This window comes from Aotus nancymaae, unplaced genomic scaffold (genome assembly GCF_030222135.1).
Source record: "Aotus nancymaae isolate 86718 unplaced genomic scaffold, 86718_ANA_hifiasm-v0.15.2.pri h1tg000117l, whole genome shotgun sequence".
Classification (NCBI taxonomy): Eukaryota; Metazoa; Chordata; class Mammalia; order Primates; family Aotidae; genus Aotus; species Aotus nancymaae.
In genome coordinates this window covers 742,418-760,760 of record NW_026988532.1, presented here as the reverse complement: position 1 = coordinate 760,760, position 18,343 = coordinate 742,418, and the positions used below count along the sequence as shown (strand labels likewise).

General features: G+C 35.7%; 1 protein-coding gene across 4 annotated transcripts in view; it reads right to left on the bottom strand.

Moving 5' to 3' along the window:
• Positions 1–18,343, bottom strand: part of SLC30A7 (solute carrier family 30 member 7) — a 141,608-nt gene that overhangs the window by 66,916 nt on the left and 56,349 nt on the right. For 2 of the 4 annotated variants that reach the window (XR_010340631.1, XR_010340632.1), the window contains exons 9-11: positions 17,331–17,421; positions 13,695–13,844; positions 3,665–4,939 (exon numbers count right to left, since the gene is read on the bottom strand). Coding sequence is in view for 2 of the 4 variants with exons in the window: in XM_064371093.1 (XP_064227163.1) it covers positions 4,892–4,939; positions 13,695–13,844; positions 17,331–17,421 (289 nt within the window). In the remaining 2 variants the exon portion in view is untranslated. Of the gene's footprint in view, positions 1–2,481; positions 4,940–13,694; positions 13,845–17,330; positions 17,422–18,343 lie in introns of those variants that run through there. The other 2 variants (XM_064371093.1, XM_012466453.3) reach the window with 2 other exon arrangements.

Sequence of the window (18,343 nt, the reverse complement as noted above, 5' to 3'; positions counted from 1 at the left end):
GTATTCCCTAGGCAAGTCACTTAAATTATCCCCAAACAGCTTCCTCATCTGTAAAATAAGGATAAAAATTCCTTCCTGACAGAGATGTTATGAGAATTAGAGGAGATCTGCAAATGCTCTGTCAATCATAAAATCATGCAAAATTATTCCTTTGTAGAAATTTGAGAATTAAATATAATAACATGAAGGCCACACTAAGCGCCTGGCACATAAATACTTAATAAAAGTTATTCCCCATTCTTGCTTTCTGTGTAATTTGTAGTTAGGAAATGGTTAAACATAAACAAAAGACACCCTTGTCAGACTCACATCCATTTGGCTTTAAACCAAACTGTCCTTCTCCACTCCTTTTCTTCAATTTTTTTTTTGATACATAATCTTTCATTGTATTTGAGGCTGTCTTGAGTCTCTCTGGTTGAGATCTGGATCACTAAAGCTTCTGGGGGATCATGTCTTCAACAAGCCTTCCAATGAATGTTCAAAGAAAAAAGGAGTATAATTTCCTTTATTTTTAATCAAAGTTCTTATGAATTGAAAATTTTTTTTTCAAAGATGGTGATGAAAAGGAAGAAAAAAGTTTAACTTTCCCAAGGTAATGCTTTTATGAAGAGTTAGAAACTGCAGTTTTAGTATCTGGAATTCTGGTTAAGACTTCAACATTTTACCTTACTTAAAAGATTTGTTTTATGCAACATTTAATGCCAAGTTTTGCATGGCTCTAAAATTCTTTAAAATGCAAAAGCTTTTCCAATGGCTGAAAACCAACATGACAAGACTGAAATGATATGACCTGGGAATTAGCCTGGTTTATAAAACATACCAGTTCAGAGAACATAAACAAAATAAGTAATCCTTAAATTGGATTTAGCCTTGGGCACTTAACAGAAAAATTCACTCATAAAAGGACCACTGTACAGATATCATTTTTTTTTTTTTTTTTTTTTTTTTTTTTGAGACGGAGTTTCGCTCTTGATACCCAGGCTGGAGTGCAATGGCGCGATCTCGGCTCACCGCAACCTCCGCCTCCTGGGTTCAGGCAATTCTCCTGCCTCAGCCTCCTGAGTAGCTGGGATTACAGGCACGCGCCACCGTGCCCAGCTAATTTTTTGTATTAGTAGAGACGGGGTTTCACCATGTTGACCAAGATGGTCTCGATCTCTTGACCACGTGATCCACCCGCCTCGGCCTCCCAAAGTGCTGGGATTACAGGCTTGAGCCACCGCGCCCGGCCAGATATCATTTTTTTAAAATGTCAGGAACTGGTTTTATAAGAGTAAAAAGGTTAAAATTAATTATAACATCTTCCATAAAGAATATTATGGAAAAATCATATATGAAACGTGAGATACTAAAAGTCCATTTATAAAGTGCCTTAATATACCAAAAAAGGAGGTCAGATGTCCTTTATTTACAAATCATATTTAATCTCATTTACAGAAAGGCAAATATACTACACTGGAGAGGCAGCATAACAAAGCATAAAGATCCCTCCACTTTGAGTCAGAAAATCTGAATCTTTTTGGCTTTGCCATTAATTATCTCTGTGACTTAATGACAGCTTTTCTGGGCTTCAGTTTTCTCATCTGTAAAATGAGAGGTAGAACTAGACTGCTTCTAAGGCTAGTCCTTGCTTAGATGCAAAATTCTACGTTAAGCAATGTAAATATTCTTAACTTTTGGCATTACATATCAGGGTTCTACCATATTAATAATCACTGTAAAAACTGATTATTCCATGGTAGGTAGGTAAAAACATTATAGAGAACTGTGATCAAATACGTTTTGAGTTCATGATTTGGCTGCTGTAAAAAGGTGCAAAAAAGCCATAGCATTTTGGTTACTGATATATACGTGCAGGTTTTCAAGAATGCTGACACATTCCAGATACAAGGGAAATGACAGCAAAAGGAACACTGACCTACAGATAAACTAGATACTGTCCTTCACAAAGACGCATGGGGAGTTAGCAAACTGAGGAAGCTGTGCATATGTTAAGCCCTTCATCTTGAGGAATATAATCTACGTTTTAAAATCCAAAGCAAGTGGCCAGGCATGGTGGCTCATGCCTGCAATCCCAGCACTTAGGGAGGCCGAAGCAGGAGGATGGCCTCAAGTCAGGAGTTCGAGACCAGGCTGGCCAACATGGTGAAACCCCATCTCTACTAAAAATACAAAAATTAGCCGGGCAGGGTGGGGGCCGCCTATAATCCCAGCTATTGGGGGCTGAGACAGGAGAATCGCTTGAACCTGGGAGGTGGAGGTTGCAGTGATCTGAGACCGTGCCATTGTACTCCAGCCTGGGCAACAAGAACGAAACTCAAAACAAAACGAACTCACAGAACAAAACCCAAAGCTAGTACAGATATATTTCTGTTTGGGAAAGTTTACTACGAAAGGTGAACTGTCCATGAGCAATAAAAATTTGTTCTCCAGAGAATATTTTGGCTTTTAAAATATTGGCAAAGTTACACTCAGATATGGTTCTTTGTTTTCTTTTTTTGTAAGAGTTAGCCCAACATCAGGAACATTGTAAATTAATTTTATAACAATAATCAGGTAGTATTTCTCATTGGAATTATCTACTTTAGTAATACACATATGCCAAGAACACTGATAAGACAAAGTATTTTGTAAGAGTGACAAAAAAGTTGCTTTTTCTAATTTTTTACTGCTGCATACATAGGTATACTGGCATTTAATTAAAGCATAAATGTTAATGCCAACTTGCTAAATGATATGAGCTGGCAATATCATGTAACAAATGCAAAATTAGAGTTTTACATCAGTCTAACACTATATAAACATACTCATGCATCTGTGTACTGATAGTACAGTCAAATAAAATTATTCACATTTTGACAAAAACTAAACTTGGAATGGAGGGCTCTATGAAAGGCAGACTTGGGTCTTCAAATATCTCCATATGTGAAATATTAGTAGTTATACATAACCAGTTTTTAAAGGCACACATCCAAAATTTCCCTTCACCTAGATCTGTCATTTTCTCTAATATGCCAAAACCCACAAAATATCCCTTCTCTCAGACTTGGTGGTGGTTGCAAACTTCTAAGTGATTACTTACATTTGTAATGAAAAAGCAGTACCATTATCAGGGCACTTCCTTTTGGACTTTCCCTCTTTAAAGACCTCAACAGTTGTTTTAAGCACATACTACTGCAGTAAATCATAGCTTTAGAACCCCCTGGCAGAAAGCAAACGTGTTTAGAAAATACTACTTTGCCTGCAGAAGAGACTATTGATAGAGTTCATGGCAACCTGCAGTTTAGAAAAGAATGAAGAAAGTGGTCTAGTTCTCCTAATACAGAATAGTTCATAGTTGTAGGTCAGAAATAGGAGAAAAGACACTTTTAAACTTAGAAACAAAATGGATTTCTGCCATGTCACTAAAAATTACTTATTATGGATCTACATTCTTAATTATCATTTCCATCCTGCAGAGATTTTTCTCCAACATTTACAATTTTTTAAAGTTAAAAGGGAATACATATTGTAAAATGAACTTTAATGGAAAAATATTTACCCAGATCATTATCTCTTCATAAAACACAGAGAATACTTAAGTAGAGTGCTCAAGCACTTATCACAAATTGCAATTTTATTTTTTCAAATACATAAGAACCTAGAAAATTAACTTAGTACTTACTTCTTAGATATCTGTGTTAGGAATAGTTCTGCATCACCACATTTCCTCTGTACCTTTTATAATTCAAATTCAATAAAATGCTGCTTTAGGATTCCTGCAAGGACCGTATTTGTGCAAAGCTTAAACAGGAAAACAAAGTGGATGACTTGGCATTTGAAGAATGAAAAAGCCAAACAGCACTGTCACAACCATTTCTGCCTTCAGTCTCCAATGCCTTTTTTTCATTATAAAATCCATAAAAATGGCAAGGAAAGATATAGGAAAGTTTATCACAAAAACGGTTGCTTTTACAGAAATTTGGAATTCAGCAGATGTTTTAAGTCAAAAGAGCTTTCTGTGGTAACAGATGAATTTGCAAAATTTTGAAAACACAGCCCACAAAGTAATTTAAAATGTGATAATTAAATTTGTTTTAAAAATCAAATTAACATCTTTTATTTTCTGATGAGATAAAACAATAAAAGAAAAATGTTCATATATCCAAACCTATGCTGGAACACAAAAAGACAATCTGTTTACATTACTAGCAATAGTCTTGTTTTATGCAGATTACAGAATATCCATTAAAAAAAATACATGACCTTTGATGGTACATTTCTATGCTGGCAAATACATTTTCTGATACAAAGGCACTTTGAAAACCCAATATGGTTTGGTTCGTAAGTTTGCAAGGTACAAACAATTTTATAAACATATGATTATACTGAAGAATGCCAACAATTGTGACATTACGTATAAAACAGATTTCCAATTTATTTTTTTAAAAAAGTAATACTGGTTTTATGGGAATGAAAGCAGTGGTTTCCAGCAGCTTCAGTGAAGACATTCCAGAAGACTGGGGGCCCATAATCTGAAATTCTTACTGGCTGGGATGAGAGGATGGTGGTGCGGGCATTCACTATGAAAACAAACAAACAAAAAACAAAAACAAAAATGGAAAGAAAAAGGGACAAACCAACACCCTGAACCAGAAACCTCAGACGTCAAAATGGTTTGGAGGAAAGAGCACAAAAGAACAGACTGAAAGTCCAGGAGATACCCTCTTAAATCTGATCCCCTAGCTGTGAACTCCCCACAGAGCGTAAACGGCTGACCCTACCCAGTGTACTTGTTGCTCGGGAGCTGTAGTGATAACTTCTCTGTTTTAAAAAGCTGGGTACAATGTTTTGGATTGTACAGTACCAGAAAAATTTGGTCCGTAAAAGGTGCATAATTTCTTTCCATTCACTACATAGCTGCAAAGTCAATCTGTACATAGAGCTGCCTCACTCCAGCCTGGAAAGTTAAAAAAAAAAAAATTAGAAAATCAAACAAGCCAATAATACACTACACATTTCAGGAAAGTAATTCTTTTCTTTTTCAAATCTTACTTTTTTTAAAAAAAAAAAAGGAAAGAAACAAATATATTCATAAGCTACAAAAAAGAATCTCCATTTACCACTATGAAATAATAAATAAATAAATAAGAACCATGTTGACAGTCTTATTTCCAGGTGATACTAAGAAAAATGCAGTTCCCCTTCTATAATTACTCTTTTAGAGGACACCATGGTGCTTGACTGGTTGGCTACTAGTTGAAATTCATACATCAACCCTGTCTAAATCCTCCTATGATAAATGATTAGTAAACAATTTTAGCAAGTGTAACCATCTATTAGAATTATTTTGCACTCCAAGTCCTCTCTTCAGTTTTGGATATGAACTTGCTACTCAAGGACACTGCTCTCCAAATTGTCCCCAATATCTTCTATGTTATCAATTGACTCCTTTTCAACTGGATCACTTCTATTAGCATACAAACACACTATAACTGTTTCTATCTTTGAAAAACCTCATGAGAAATTACCTTTTGGGTACAATGCACACTATTCAGGTGATAGTTGCACTAAAAGCCCAAGCTTCACTACTATGCAATATATCCTTGTAACAAAATATATCCTTGCACCTGTATCCCTGAAATCTATTTAAAACAAAAACAAAAAAACCTTTACTTAAACCTACATCCCCTTCTGGGCTCCCAATCTCTGCTCTTCTCTACAGCAAAAAGCCTCAAAAGAGTTATTCATATTTGCTATCTACCAACCTTTTTCTCCTCTCTTGAACTCATTTCAACCAATATTTGCCTCCCAACACTTCCCCAAAACTGTTTGTCCAGGTCACTTCCACACTGCTCACATTAATACCCAATTCTCAGGCCTCTCCTTCCTACTTCACCTTTCAGCAATAATATAGATGGTCACTCCCACCTACTAAACATTTTTTTTTTCCTTTTGGCTTCCAGAGAATATTCACTGGTTGCCCTTTTACCTCACTTGTCTTTCTCAGTCTCCTCTGCTGGATCTTCCTCCTATCTGAACACTGAAATACCCAAAGGCTATAGAAAAAAATAAAGCTTGGCACAGGAGCTGGTAAATGCCTCAGCATTCCCAATACACTTATCACCTTGTGATGTATTATATAATATAATCTCTCCAGCATAAAGGATTTGGTCTTCTTTTTTACATTGCTAACTCTTAGAACCTCAAGTGGGAACCAGCGCACAGTTAAGTGATCAATAAATTTTGTTTAATTAAAGGAAATTCTACCAATTTCCTTCTTTTAACACCAAATAATCTACTTTCAATTAAAGGAACCCATCAGTCACAATAACCCCTTTTTTCTCAGTACTGCAGAATAAAAAAGGAAATTGGAATATTTAATAGGAAAAAACCAGAGTGGGGAAAGAATTAGCCCTACCTTCTTACAGTAATTTCTGGACTCGTCAAAGCACTGTTTCCTAGCTTGGCTTTTTTTCTAGCATTCAGGTAGGAGGGCTCTGTACTAATGAGTGCTTGAAAGGAATCAGAAACTACTCTAATGGATAAAAAGCTTGACAGACTCTAGAAGCTTGCCAGCACAAGGAACATATTTTAATTTTGCTGCTGCTTATCCAATTTTTTTTTTAATAAAAGACCTACCTGTGGAATGTTAAAGCTCTCTGTTATTCAAATTTAAGAAAAGTATATTTAATAGCATACTCTCCTCAGTTAAGATAATTAAGAAAAAGGACAGAATTTAGTATCTGATGTTCTTGAGCTACAAATTAAAATCAAACTTCAATTTTTCTCATTTTAAAAGTGTTGATAAACACCAACCCTACTAATCTGACACAATTGTTACATATTCATCCAATATTTGACAGATATTCAATAAATCCTTGCTATATGCCAGGAACTTATAAAAGGCTATTACAAATTATTATGATTGATTGCAATTATATAATCTGACCTACTGTCTAGATGACACTTGAAATGACTATACTTAGGAATTCTTTAAAAATTCTTATATATCAAACCATAAGAGGAAATAAATATTGTTCAAATAAATTATCTTTTCTTTTTCAACAACATTGTTAGTGAAAGTAAAATGGGCAAAATAAGTTGGGCTCCTTTTATTGTCTCTGCCATTTTCCCTACTCCTAGCCCTAACACAGAGAAGATGCTAATAAAAAATGAAGTAGCCCAAGGCAATAAAAAAGAAAGGGGAAAAACAAAGAGGCTAGGTAAATTATCTTTGCATAATCGTGAGTTAATTACTCAAGCTGATATCCTTCCCCTGAGGGCTTACAGCTTTCCACAAAAGCTCCGTCTAACAGAAAAAAAGAAAGTCATTTTGCTTCATCCATCTGGCCCGATGAGGACAGCTTCAAGTTTTACAGATCGACATTTTCCTTTTCCAGTTTCCTTCAGAGAGAAAAGTGGAAGAATCCTAGTCACCTACTCCCTGAATGCAAACTAAGTTTTCTATAATTTATTCATATCACAAAGACATGACAGACACTCCAGCAGATGAAAACACTGCTCAGGTCCATCATAAATTCTACCCAAAGAATGGGACCAGGAGCCAGACGCTGGCCGACAGGTCCTTAAAATGTGAAAACCAGGCCAGGCGCAGTGGCTCATGCCTATAATCCCAGCACTTTGGGAGGCCGAGGCTTGTGGATCACGAGGTCAAGAGATCAAGACCATCCTGGTCAACATGGTGAAACCCCGTCTCTACTAAAAATGCAAAAATTAGCTGGGCATGGTGGCGCGTGCCTGTAGTCCCAGCTACTCGGGAGGCTGAGGCAGGAGAATTGCTTAAACCCAGGAGGCAGAGGTTGCGGTGAGCTTGAGATCGTGCCATGGCACTCCAGCCTGGGTAACAAGAGCGAAACTCCACCTCAAAAAAAAAAGTGAAAACCATACAGTACTCACTGCATATCCTGAGAATAACATACAAACCATACTTCAGTCAGCATTTTTATAAATGGGGAAGACACCTAGTTATTTTGAACACTTTTATGCTCCTAAGAAATAAATGTTAACCTGGTGCCATAGGCTTAGAATATCTTCAATACATATTTATTGTTGTAGAAAGGATAACAAATCAGAAGTAAAAAATTTAGAGAAATGCATAGGAATATGACTACAGACAATTGTTTTGACTGAACTTATATTCATCTTTAACCCTTTAAAATTAAGTCTTGAAAAATTGCCTTACTCTTCCTTGTGAAACCTAAATCATTTCAGAGTTACCAAAATAATGAGTAAATGTGACTAAATTACAAGTCAGGAACAGTAACTTGAGTGTGAGTTTCCTTTCTGTAAATTGTCTTTTGAGGCTCATTTAATGTTAGGTACCTATCACAGTACTTGGCACATGAGCTCTCAATAAATGCTAGCTGCTGATGCTGTTATTTCCCCCACTGTTCACCAGGCAGTGAACATTTAAATGATGTGGATTACTTCAAAACAATAAACCTGGGGATCTGTTGGCCTCACAACCTGTGGTTGTTCACTCCAACCTCAGGTCAGATTCTGGTGGAGTTCAAGTACAAATGATGAAGAGCGATAATGGGAAGATGGATAAGGAAAAACTGCAGAGCAGGCAAGCAAAATCAATACTGAGGAAACATTAAAGCCCTTGATCCAAAGTGAAAAAAATAAAAAGGCAAGGTAGAAAAACAGCAATCCACTTTCTCTAACTCTCTAACCTCTTCCTCAAGCAGACAGAGTAAGGTTAGATGAGCCACAGGAAGGGATTATGATCCCAGGAGAGTTAACGGGGGCAGAAAGTTTCTCAAACTTGGGGCACTCTTATTGGGGCTTGTGAGGAGGCTTTTTCATTCCTTCCTGAGTATCAGTGTTAACTTCTATTTTGAGGCCAGAGAATAGAGCACAAAAAGCGGAAGCAGGAAGCTGGGTGCTTAGGACTTACTAGGCACAAGGGAGAAAGGCAGAAGAGTAGAAAAGATGGAAGAAGTAAAGGTAGAAGTTCTATCAAGGAGTAAATATGTATTAGGCAAGACCGTCTATTGTGTTTTGTGGAACTGAGAATGGTAATAAACTCCAAGCGTATTCTAGACTTTACTTCAAACATATTCTAGATGTTTCTTTAATGTGTTTTGTTCAAACATTATTTCTAACAAAAAAAAGCATATAAAATTTTTAGGATAACAGTTATGATTATGAAGTATGTTATTTTAAAAAATTAACAAATACTACTGGCCAATTTAAAACATAAATGTTAATTGCCATCCCAATCTAGTATCCCATTTTCTTTTCCTGTTTGCACAATAAACAAAAGATGAACGTTCTATTTTATCAATTCCCAAATAATAATTCATCAAAAAAAAAATTACTGCAAGGGGAAAAAGAGGGAGAGGACTTTTTCTATGCCAGCAGAAAACCTGGTACTTTAAAAACTGTATTGTCACTTAATAATCCCAAAGCAATCTCAGTACTGAAGTTGCTTTCAGCAATGCACTTGCATTAATCTACATTCACGTACAGCAAGCCAACTTCTTGAGAAGTTAAAGATTCATTTGTAACTCTGGAAAATGAGATTAAAAGTATACTGCTTAAGATATAGTCACAAAGCTATAGTTTCATAAACAAAATAGTAATAATTTAGATATTGGTCTCCTCAGTTTAAAGTTATCCTCATAAAAGTTTTAACAAAACAATTTTTAACCAAAAACCATCACTTGTAAGAAAGCTGTAAGAAAGACACCTAAAAATGTACTAAACCAAAAGCTATAATTTATTACTGAAAAAAATCTTTCTTTCAGTCTTTTGGAACTAAGGTCACCAATATTTTAAATTTGTCTGTAAGAAATATTTTGTGTGCTCAAAAAGGGAGCAATTTGAGTTTTGTTATTTTTGATAAGTAAAAGTTATAAGATGTAATTTAAGATTAAAAAGAAAATTTTTTAAATTTAAATTTCCTTTCATAAAATAAAAATGCTCCTGAAATCCTTGGCATATACTAATTGCATAAGGACATGCATTACTAGGATATATGCAGAAAAGGAAAATAAGTTCATGAAAAATATCAGTTTTGTGTATGTCAGAACTAAAACAGTGATCATAAAACAATTTTAAAATCACTAAATGCAGGAATGAAAGTCATTAGTAGGTGACTCCCTTCTCCCCTAGGAAAAATGTGTTGAACCACCTTCACTGCAAGCCTCAAAGAATCCCTGGTCTCTGCAAGGAATGAAATAAAGTGGACTTCACCTTAGCTGATAAAAAGGCTTGAAATATTTTTTCAGGGCTTAAAATATTCAAAGCTCAAATGCAGTTTCCAAAGCCAAAGAAACAGCTGAATAAACTTTCAGTTTCAGCCATTTTAAAAGCCAGCATTTCTAAGGTTACAGAAGAAGCTCCCTCCACTTACTTGAATGGCAACTTCAGCAGGTCCTCAGCCTGGACACAGCTGCTTGCACATTTCTAAAACTAGAAATTGCATTCCTTTTCAGAGGGCAAATTGTGCCAAAGTCCTAGGAGAGGACAGCATGTTGTCCTAGGGCTCAACAGAAGCTCACACTATAAGGGTGAAAGGACATGGCATACCTAGCAGAAAATTCAGGGTAAAGGAGGGAAAAAATAATCTGGAAATGTCAGTGAAAAGAAACATTACTGCTAGCCTGGTTATCTTGTCCCTGAAACATGTAGAAGGTGTGAGAAGGATTCAGACACACTGTGAAGGTCTTGCATGCTTCATTATGAAAGTCATAATGATACAGACTTACAGTGTCTGTTAAGAAAGACACCTAGTTGTTAAAATTCTGAAATAAATAAGCAGCACCAGCTTATTGTTTTGTAGTAATGTATGTCTTGATTACACATAAGATTAGCACTGGAGTAAATCCTAATTATACATAAGACTATTTCATTAATTTATTCCCAAAGGGACCTAACCACACATTTCTCTTTATCAGAAACATAGAGTCTAGATCTCATTAGGATCTTTCTGTGCTTGTGGTTAAAAAAGACCAATGAGAACCCAACAATATTTTTCCATATTTAGCATATAGAAAGATGGCTTTAATCAAATACAGTTTTAAAAATCTATTTATACAACAAAGTCATTATACACATATACTCTTCTAAGCATGGGAAATGCAAAATCATGACAGCTGGTAGGAACTTGCACACAAGTTGTACAATATATGTATGACATAGAACAAAGTAATTCTGCTTTGTGGGACACTTAAGGTTTCAGACAGAAAGTAACAATTGCATTGGATCTTTAAGTTAAAAGTAGGAATTTTGTCCCACACAGAAAAGTAAACAGTCTGGTGGGTTTGGAGTATAAAGTACATGGCAATGAAAAGCAGGGAGAGACTTTAAAAGCCAGTTGGTTCATGCTAGAAAGTCTGGGCTTTACCTGGATGGCAATGAGGAGCCACCAACGTTTTTATTTTTCAACTTTTTACTTTGGAAAAAAAATTTTTTTTTTTTGAGACAGAGTCTCACTCTGTCACCCAGGCTGGAGTGCACTGGTGTCCTCTCAGCTCACTGCAACCTCCGCCTCCTGAGTTCAAGCGATTCTCCTGCCTCAGCCTCCTGAGTAGCTGGGATTACAGGCATGCACCACCACATCTGGCTAATTTTTTTTATTTTTAGTAGACATGGGGTTTCACCACATTGGCCAGGCTGACCTTGAACTCCTGACTTCAGGTGATCTGCCCACCTTGGCTTCCCAAAGCGCTGGGATTACAGGCGTGAGCCACCACACCTGGCCTATTTTGAAAAATTTTAAAGTCAAAATCATAGTACAATAAATGGTTGTAAATTCTTCACCTATATTCACCAATTGTTAATATTTTGCCAGTTTGCTCCATCTCTCTATATATTTATATGTAATCTTTTTATTTTTGCCAAAATATTTGAAAATTAAACATCTGGCTACTTTGCCATTAAATCCTTCAACATGTATCTCCTAAGAATTAAGAACATTCTTCTATAAACACAATACCATTATCACATCCAAGAAACTGAACCACCTATACAATTAAATGAATTACTACAGTCTATATTCAAATTTATTTGATTATCCAATACTTCCCTTCTGTGGTTGCTTTTTATCCGCCAGTCCAAGATCCAATCAAAAACTACACATTGCGTTTAATTGTGAAGTCTCCTCTAATCTAGAATTATCCCCTACCTTTTTCTCCTTTCATGACACTGGCACTTTTTAAAAGAATCCAAGTTAACAGTCTTAGGGAGGTTCTCACAAGCTGTATTTGTCTGGATGTTTGCTCATGATCAGATTCAAGTTAAATGTTTTCGGTAGGAGTACCACATAGGTCATGTTCAGTATTCCCCAAGGTATCACACCAGGAAGCACATAATGTCAGTTTCAACCACAGATTTTTTTTAACAATGGAACCTGTTTCTTCATTAGAGCTATGTGTTAGATCAGGGATCCCTAACCCCTGGGCCATGGGCCAGTACTGGTCCACGGCTTGTTGCGAACCAGGCCACTCACAGTGGTGAATGGTGGGTGAACTGTGACATTCAATTCTCATAGCAGCATGAACCCTATTGTGAACTGCACATGTGAGGGATCTAGGCTGTGCACTTTTAATGAGAATCTAATACTTAATGATGTGAGGCAGAACGGTTTAATCTCAAAACTATCCCTCCCACCACTACTCCCAACCCCTATTCACGGAAAAACTGTCTTCCATGAAACTGGTCCCTGGTGCCAAAATGGTTTGGGACTGCTGTGTTAGATGATTCTGACAGTGGTATCAATGTCTAGGTTTTTTTCCCAATGTTTTGAACAAACTATACCAAAAAGAATTTATATTCTCTCTACCTCTTTCTTAGATGTTACTGACATCATCTTATTCTCCTAAAATATACACAATACATACCACAGTAATCAGTCTTTGATTGTAGTCACACAGCTATGTTAATCATGAACTGAAAGAATTTGGTTGTAGACCATGCACTGACTAATTCACAATTCTAAATGCACTATTAAGAAAAACTCAACAGCATATAAAGTTATTAAATCACACAGTAGGTGACCATGGTTTTGCTGTCATACAAAAAAGTTAACCGTTTACTTTTAGTTAAAGCCACTGACAAGATGCTGTTCTTATTCCAAACACTTTTTTAGAATTCTTGGCTTCAAATAGCATCTAACATGTAAGAAATGTGCAGTAAAGGAACTGCATATCTTATAAGAAATGTGCAGTAAAAGAACTCCTTTTTCTTGAAGGAACTCAAACAAGTACAATGATGAGTAAATAGGAACTATCTTCCTATCCCTGAAGAATATTAACTAAAGTATTTCCCAAACTTGACTCTGTGGTTGGAAAAAAAAAAATGTGGCTTTACGCTTAGCTTATAGTTTAGTAGTATATATATTTATTATAATAAATAGTAATTATTATTATTACTTTTTTGAGGCAGGGTCATGCTCTGTGGCCCAGGCTGGAGTGCAACTGGATCATAATTCACTGCAGCTGCAAACTTTTGGGCTCCAGCAACCCATTGGCCTCAGCCTCCCAAGCAGTTGGGACTATAGGTACATGTCGCTATGCCCAGCTAATTTCATGTTTTGTAGAGACAGGGTCTCACTATGTTGCCCACACTTGTCTAGAAATCCTAGCCTCAAGCCATCCTCTCACCTTGGCCTTGTAAATATTTTTAAAACTATTAGTTACAAAAAATTTTAAGACCCTTAAAAGAAGTTAGTAAAAAAGATATACCTGAGTAAAAATATTATGTGTTTGGCTTAAAATCCACCTGGCATCAGCATCAGGTGCTACTACTAATTTCAAAGTCCCAACGTAAACATCAGAACATAAAGTCCAGAAGTGCTGTTCCTGTAAACTGTAAACTCCTTGCAACTGCTGTACCTGAAATATAAAAAAGAGATATTAACATCATAATCAAGTTAACTACCCCCCTTCCAATTAAATTATTATGTGTCATATCAGTAAACATGAATACTATCCTCCAGTTTAAAAAGAGGAAAGGAGGTGTTTGAATAAACAATACATACTTATTGAGTACTCATTATGTGACAGGCACCACGACAAGTGTTTGGGAAATACAAATGAACATATGTCAAAATTTGCAGGACATACCTGAGAGTGTCCCCCACAGGGAAATTTATAGTAACAATCACTTAATAAAGTTCAAAACCTATTTATGATTTGGAAAAAAAATTATTAGAAGGATATTTCCTTAACTTATTAAAGGTTAACTACCAAAAATGTAAGAAAAATAAGGATGAAACGTTAGATGTATTCCCTAAAGATCAGGAAAAATACAGATACCCAAATCCCTGCTATTGTTCTGCATCTCTACAATGATCTGGAGGAGCTGAACTAAGATCAATAACCAGAAGTTAAAAGAAAAAAGCTCAATGTGAAAAGATTTTCATAAAAATTACAGAAGTTTACAAAGAAAGAGGGAGGCTTCTCTGTGAATGTATCTATCAAAAATACTTATTTTTTATCAGAATTTGATGAATGTAGTCATTATTTTCTATAAACTCCAGGGCAGCTGATGGGAAATTGAGATAATACCTACTGTGCCTTTTTAAAAAGCTGCTTTTACTGGGGGAAAAAGACCGAAGTGTACTTTTTCTTCCTCTTTTTGGACTCTGACAACATAGCTGTTTTAACCAGATATCCCTCCACATTTTTCTACATGGCATCCTCATGGAATGGTCCACTGTTAATGAAATAACCTGATTTTGATTGAAAAGATATTTTCTACTTCCATATGTAGCAGTATGAGTACATGATTGTAGTTATCTTAAAACACAAACTAAAGAATAATTCCTATAGAAACTGGCTTGATTTTCCAAATTAAAAAATGAGAGAAAAGTGTAGTTACAGATGAAAAGGGCAGTGTGGTATAGTAGAAAGAACATGACTTTTAGAGTCAGAGTGATGTGATTAGAATCCTGATTCAGCCACTAGCATTTGGACTTAAGGTGAGCCTCAATTTTATCTAAGGAAAGGAAGATGATACTTCCTCTGTAGTTTATTGTGAAGAAGAGAAACTATGTATAACAATTAGTAACAATTATGCTGATTGATGCTACCTTAAAATAATAACCACAAATCTTGAATGGGCAATATGTATTTTCCCTGTATCAAAGGATTATTTTATACCTTCTCCTTTTTCCTCTAGCCTTCTGATGTCTCTGCAGGATTACACTGCCTGATAAATTATAGAGAAAACAGAAGTACAAAGAAAATCCTTTATTCTTTACCATGAAATCTACCAGTGGCCCATCATCTAGGTCAGCACTTCTGTATTCCCTCAGAAGATATAGCATCCCTGCTACTATCAACAATTAATCCTTCCAATGCACTTTGAGTTCTATCCTTTCTCACCTTCTCAAGACGGCATTCCTTTAATAATCTCCTTTAGTACTATAACAATTTCTTCCTCTCAGCTGGACTGTTACCATCAGTTAATGCACATGTTCTAGAACTGTGCTGTGCAATACAAAAGTCACTAGACACATGTGACTATTTAAATGAATGGAAATTAAGTTAAAAAGAATCAGTTACACTAGCCACATGTGGTTTGTGGCTTCCATAATGGACAGTGCAGATTACAGAATATTTCCATTATTGGGGAAAGTTCTATGGGGTAATACTGTTCTAAAACATCCTACTTTGAAAACAAAAAAACCCTCTCTCCTAATACTACATCCATATCCACCATCAACTCATTTCTCTGCTCCCTTCAACAACACTTCTTAAAGGAGCTGTCATTTCCCCAGTTCATTTGCTCCCTAATCCACTCAAATCATGCTCCCCTCTCCAACACTCCAATGAAACTGCTCTTATCAAGGTCATTAATGGTGTCCATGAAGCCAGTCAACGATCACGTCTTGTTCCTACCCTCCTTGACCCCACAGAAATATTCAACACAGTTAATTACTTCCTCCTTCTTCAACTCTGTGATCCTACACCCTTTTGGTTCCCCAGCACCCTACTAACCACTACCTTTCCTGGCTTTCTCAACTGTGCTCCAAATTCATAGTTGAAAGCAGAGTTAAAAGAGAAAAACTAGAACCTCTCCTGAGGTAATCACATACAATCTTGATGTTTTAGATGCTATTCATATATTGATGACTTATAACTCTTTCTGGTCCTAATCTGTCCCCAAAACCTCAAGATTTCCATATCCAACTACGTAAGTAACATTTCTCCTAGGAGTTAGTAGCCATTTCCATTTTAACATATCCAGAATAGAACTGTTCATCTGGGGAGATTTTCCATCCTCAACTCTATACCAACAAGGCCTCAGTCTCAGTAAGTGGCATTACCATCTACCAAGTAATAAACCAACACTTTCTCTCCCCTCTGCTAATATCCACTTCCAAAAACATATCCCCAATGTATATTTATTTCTTTCTTCACTGCTACAACTGTAGTCTAAGCCACCACTGTTTTTCACTTAGAGGACAATAACTTCATAACTGGTTTTCTTTGCTTTCATCCTTCCTAGAATATGTTCTTTGCATAGAAAACACAATAATCTCTTAAAAACATGGGATTTGTGACACTTCGATTGCCTAAAAGCTTTCCAATGCTTCCCACTGAATTAGAATTAAATCTAAATCCTAGTAGGATCCAAAACCCTAAATAATCTTGCTCCTGTCATTCTCTCCAGCCTTTCAAGCCATTCTTCCCTTTATTTAATATGCTTCAGCCACAATGGCCTTTTTTATTCTGTTATCGAAAACATTGAATTAAATCCAACCACAGGGAAAATTAGCAATTTCTCTTGTCTGGAACATTCCTCTCCAGGATTTTCATATGGCTAGATCTTTTGCCATCAAGGTTTCAATTTCCTTGAATACAACTTCCTTAGTGAATCTAAGGTAGCCATCCATGACTATCACATCACTTTGTTTTATTTCTACTATAGCAATTAACACTGATATGCTCTTATTTATCTACTTATTGTTTAGTACCTGTATTTCCCCACTGGAGTGTAAGTTCCATGAAACAGAGGCATAGTGTGTCTTGTTTACCATTACCTCCCCAGTACTTTAGAAGAGTATCCAGTAGAGTGGGAGCTCAAAAACTCTAATGTTGAATAAATGCTTACATCTCTGCTATACATATTCTATATTTTTTAAAAAAACTGCTCAGTTTCTAGATGAGAACAATTTCTACCATATTTTCTTTAGTAAAGTTCAGTATTTTCCAACAATTATATTCTGGCTTGTATAAATTACATTTCATGGTCAGCATTCAATCTTGGAAGAAATACTCAATTATACACACGTTACCCATATTTGTGAAAGCTGAAAATTAAGAGATTGAAAACAAAATAAAATCCGATGGTTCAGAATATTTGAAACTCACCCTGTGATAGCACTGAGGCAGAGTATTTTCTAATAGGGGAGGAGTTCTCTGCATTAATATTCCAACAGATTCTCTTAAGAGAGGAATAACACTAAGGAAAAGGAATACAACAATTTATTAAAGCCACATTCTGACAATCCTATCCTGCAAGAAAGTAATAATATACCTCCCTATGGTAGAAAATAATAGGACTTATCAGAATAATATGAGAAAAAACAATCAACCAGTCATTGTTTTAGATTTTCCATGTGATCAGTAAATTATCCAAAGTAAAAGAGCCACAGAAAATGTATTAATGTATGAAAAAGTAAAGCTATAAAACTGAAATAATATCATATCATCTAAACCCATCACATGTTTAACTGTTAGCTAAAATATGACTCCACCCAGTCAGAACCTTCCAAAGTATTCATAGCCTACTATGCTAACTGGTCCTTAATATTTATCAAATATGTACATGTACTTATCCAAATAGTACAAAAAAATACAACAGTTGATTTGACCAATAATGTCACATTTCATTATTTAAAAACTATAGAAGCCTAGTGATAACCACCGATTAAGTGAAATGAACTCAGCTCCTTTAGGGATGGTGCCCAAAAGTCTGCATGTGCTGATGTAACTAGTCTTCAATTAGTTTTTGAAACTAGTGCTTTAGGCTGTTTGGATGATTAAATGTACACAAAACAATTAATAGTAGAATGGTGAGGGTGACTCTAATGCAATGGTTTTCTAATCTAGCACATATTCAATTCACCTTACAGTCTTATTTTGTTTTCATTTCTAACATATTGAATCAGAATCTTGGAGGGAATGTCCAAAAAGCTCTCCATGTGATTCCAATGATTCAGAGTGGTAAAGCACTATTCCACTGCTTGAAGTAGGCTGAGAGGGGAGGTCAGAAAGTGCTTCATTACACTTAATAGCTCCAATCAGTGCTCACTTTAAAACTGATAGAATTTCAAAATTTTCAAAGTAAAATTTCTGATAATAGCTGTAGGTGATGAAGATAA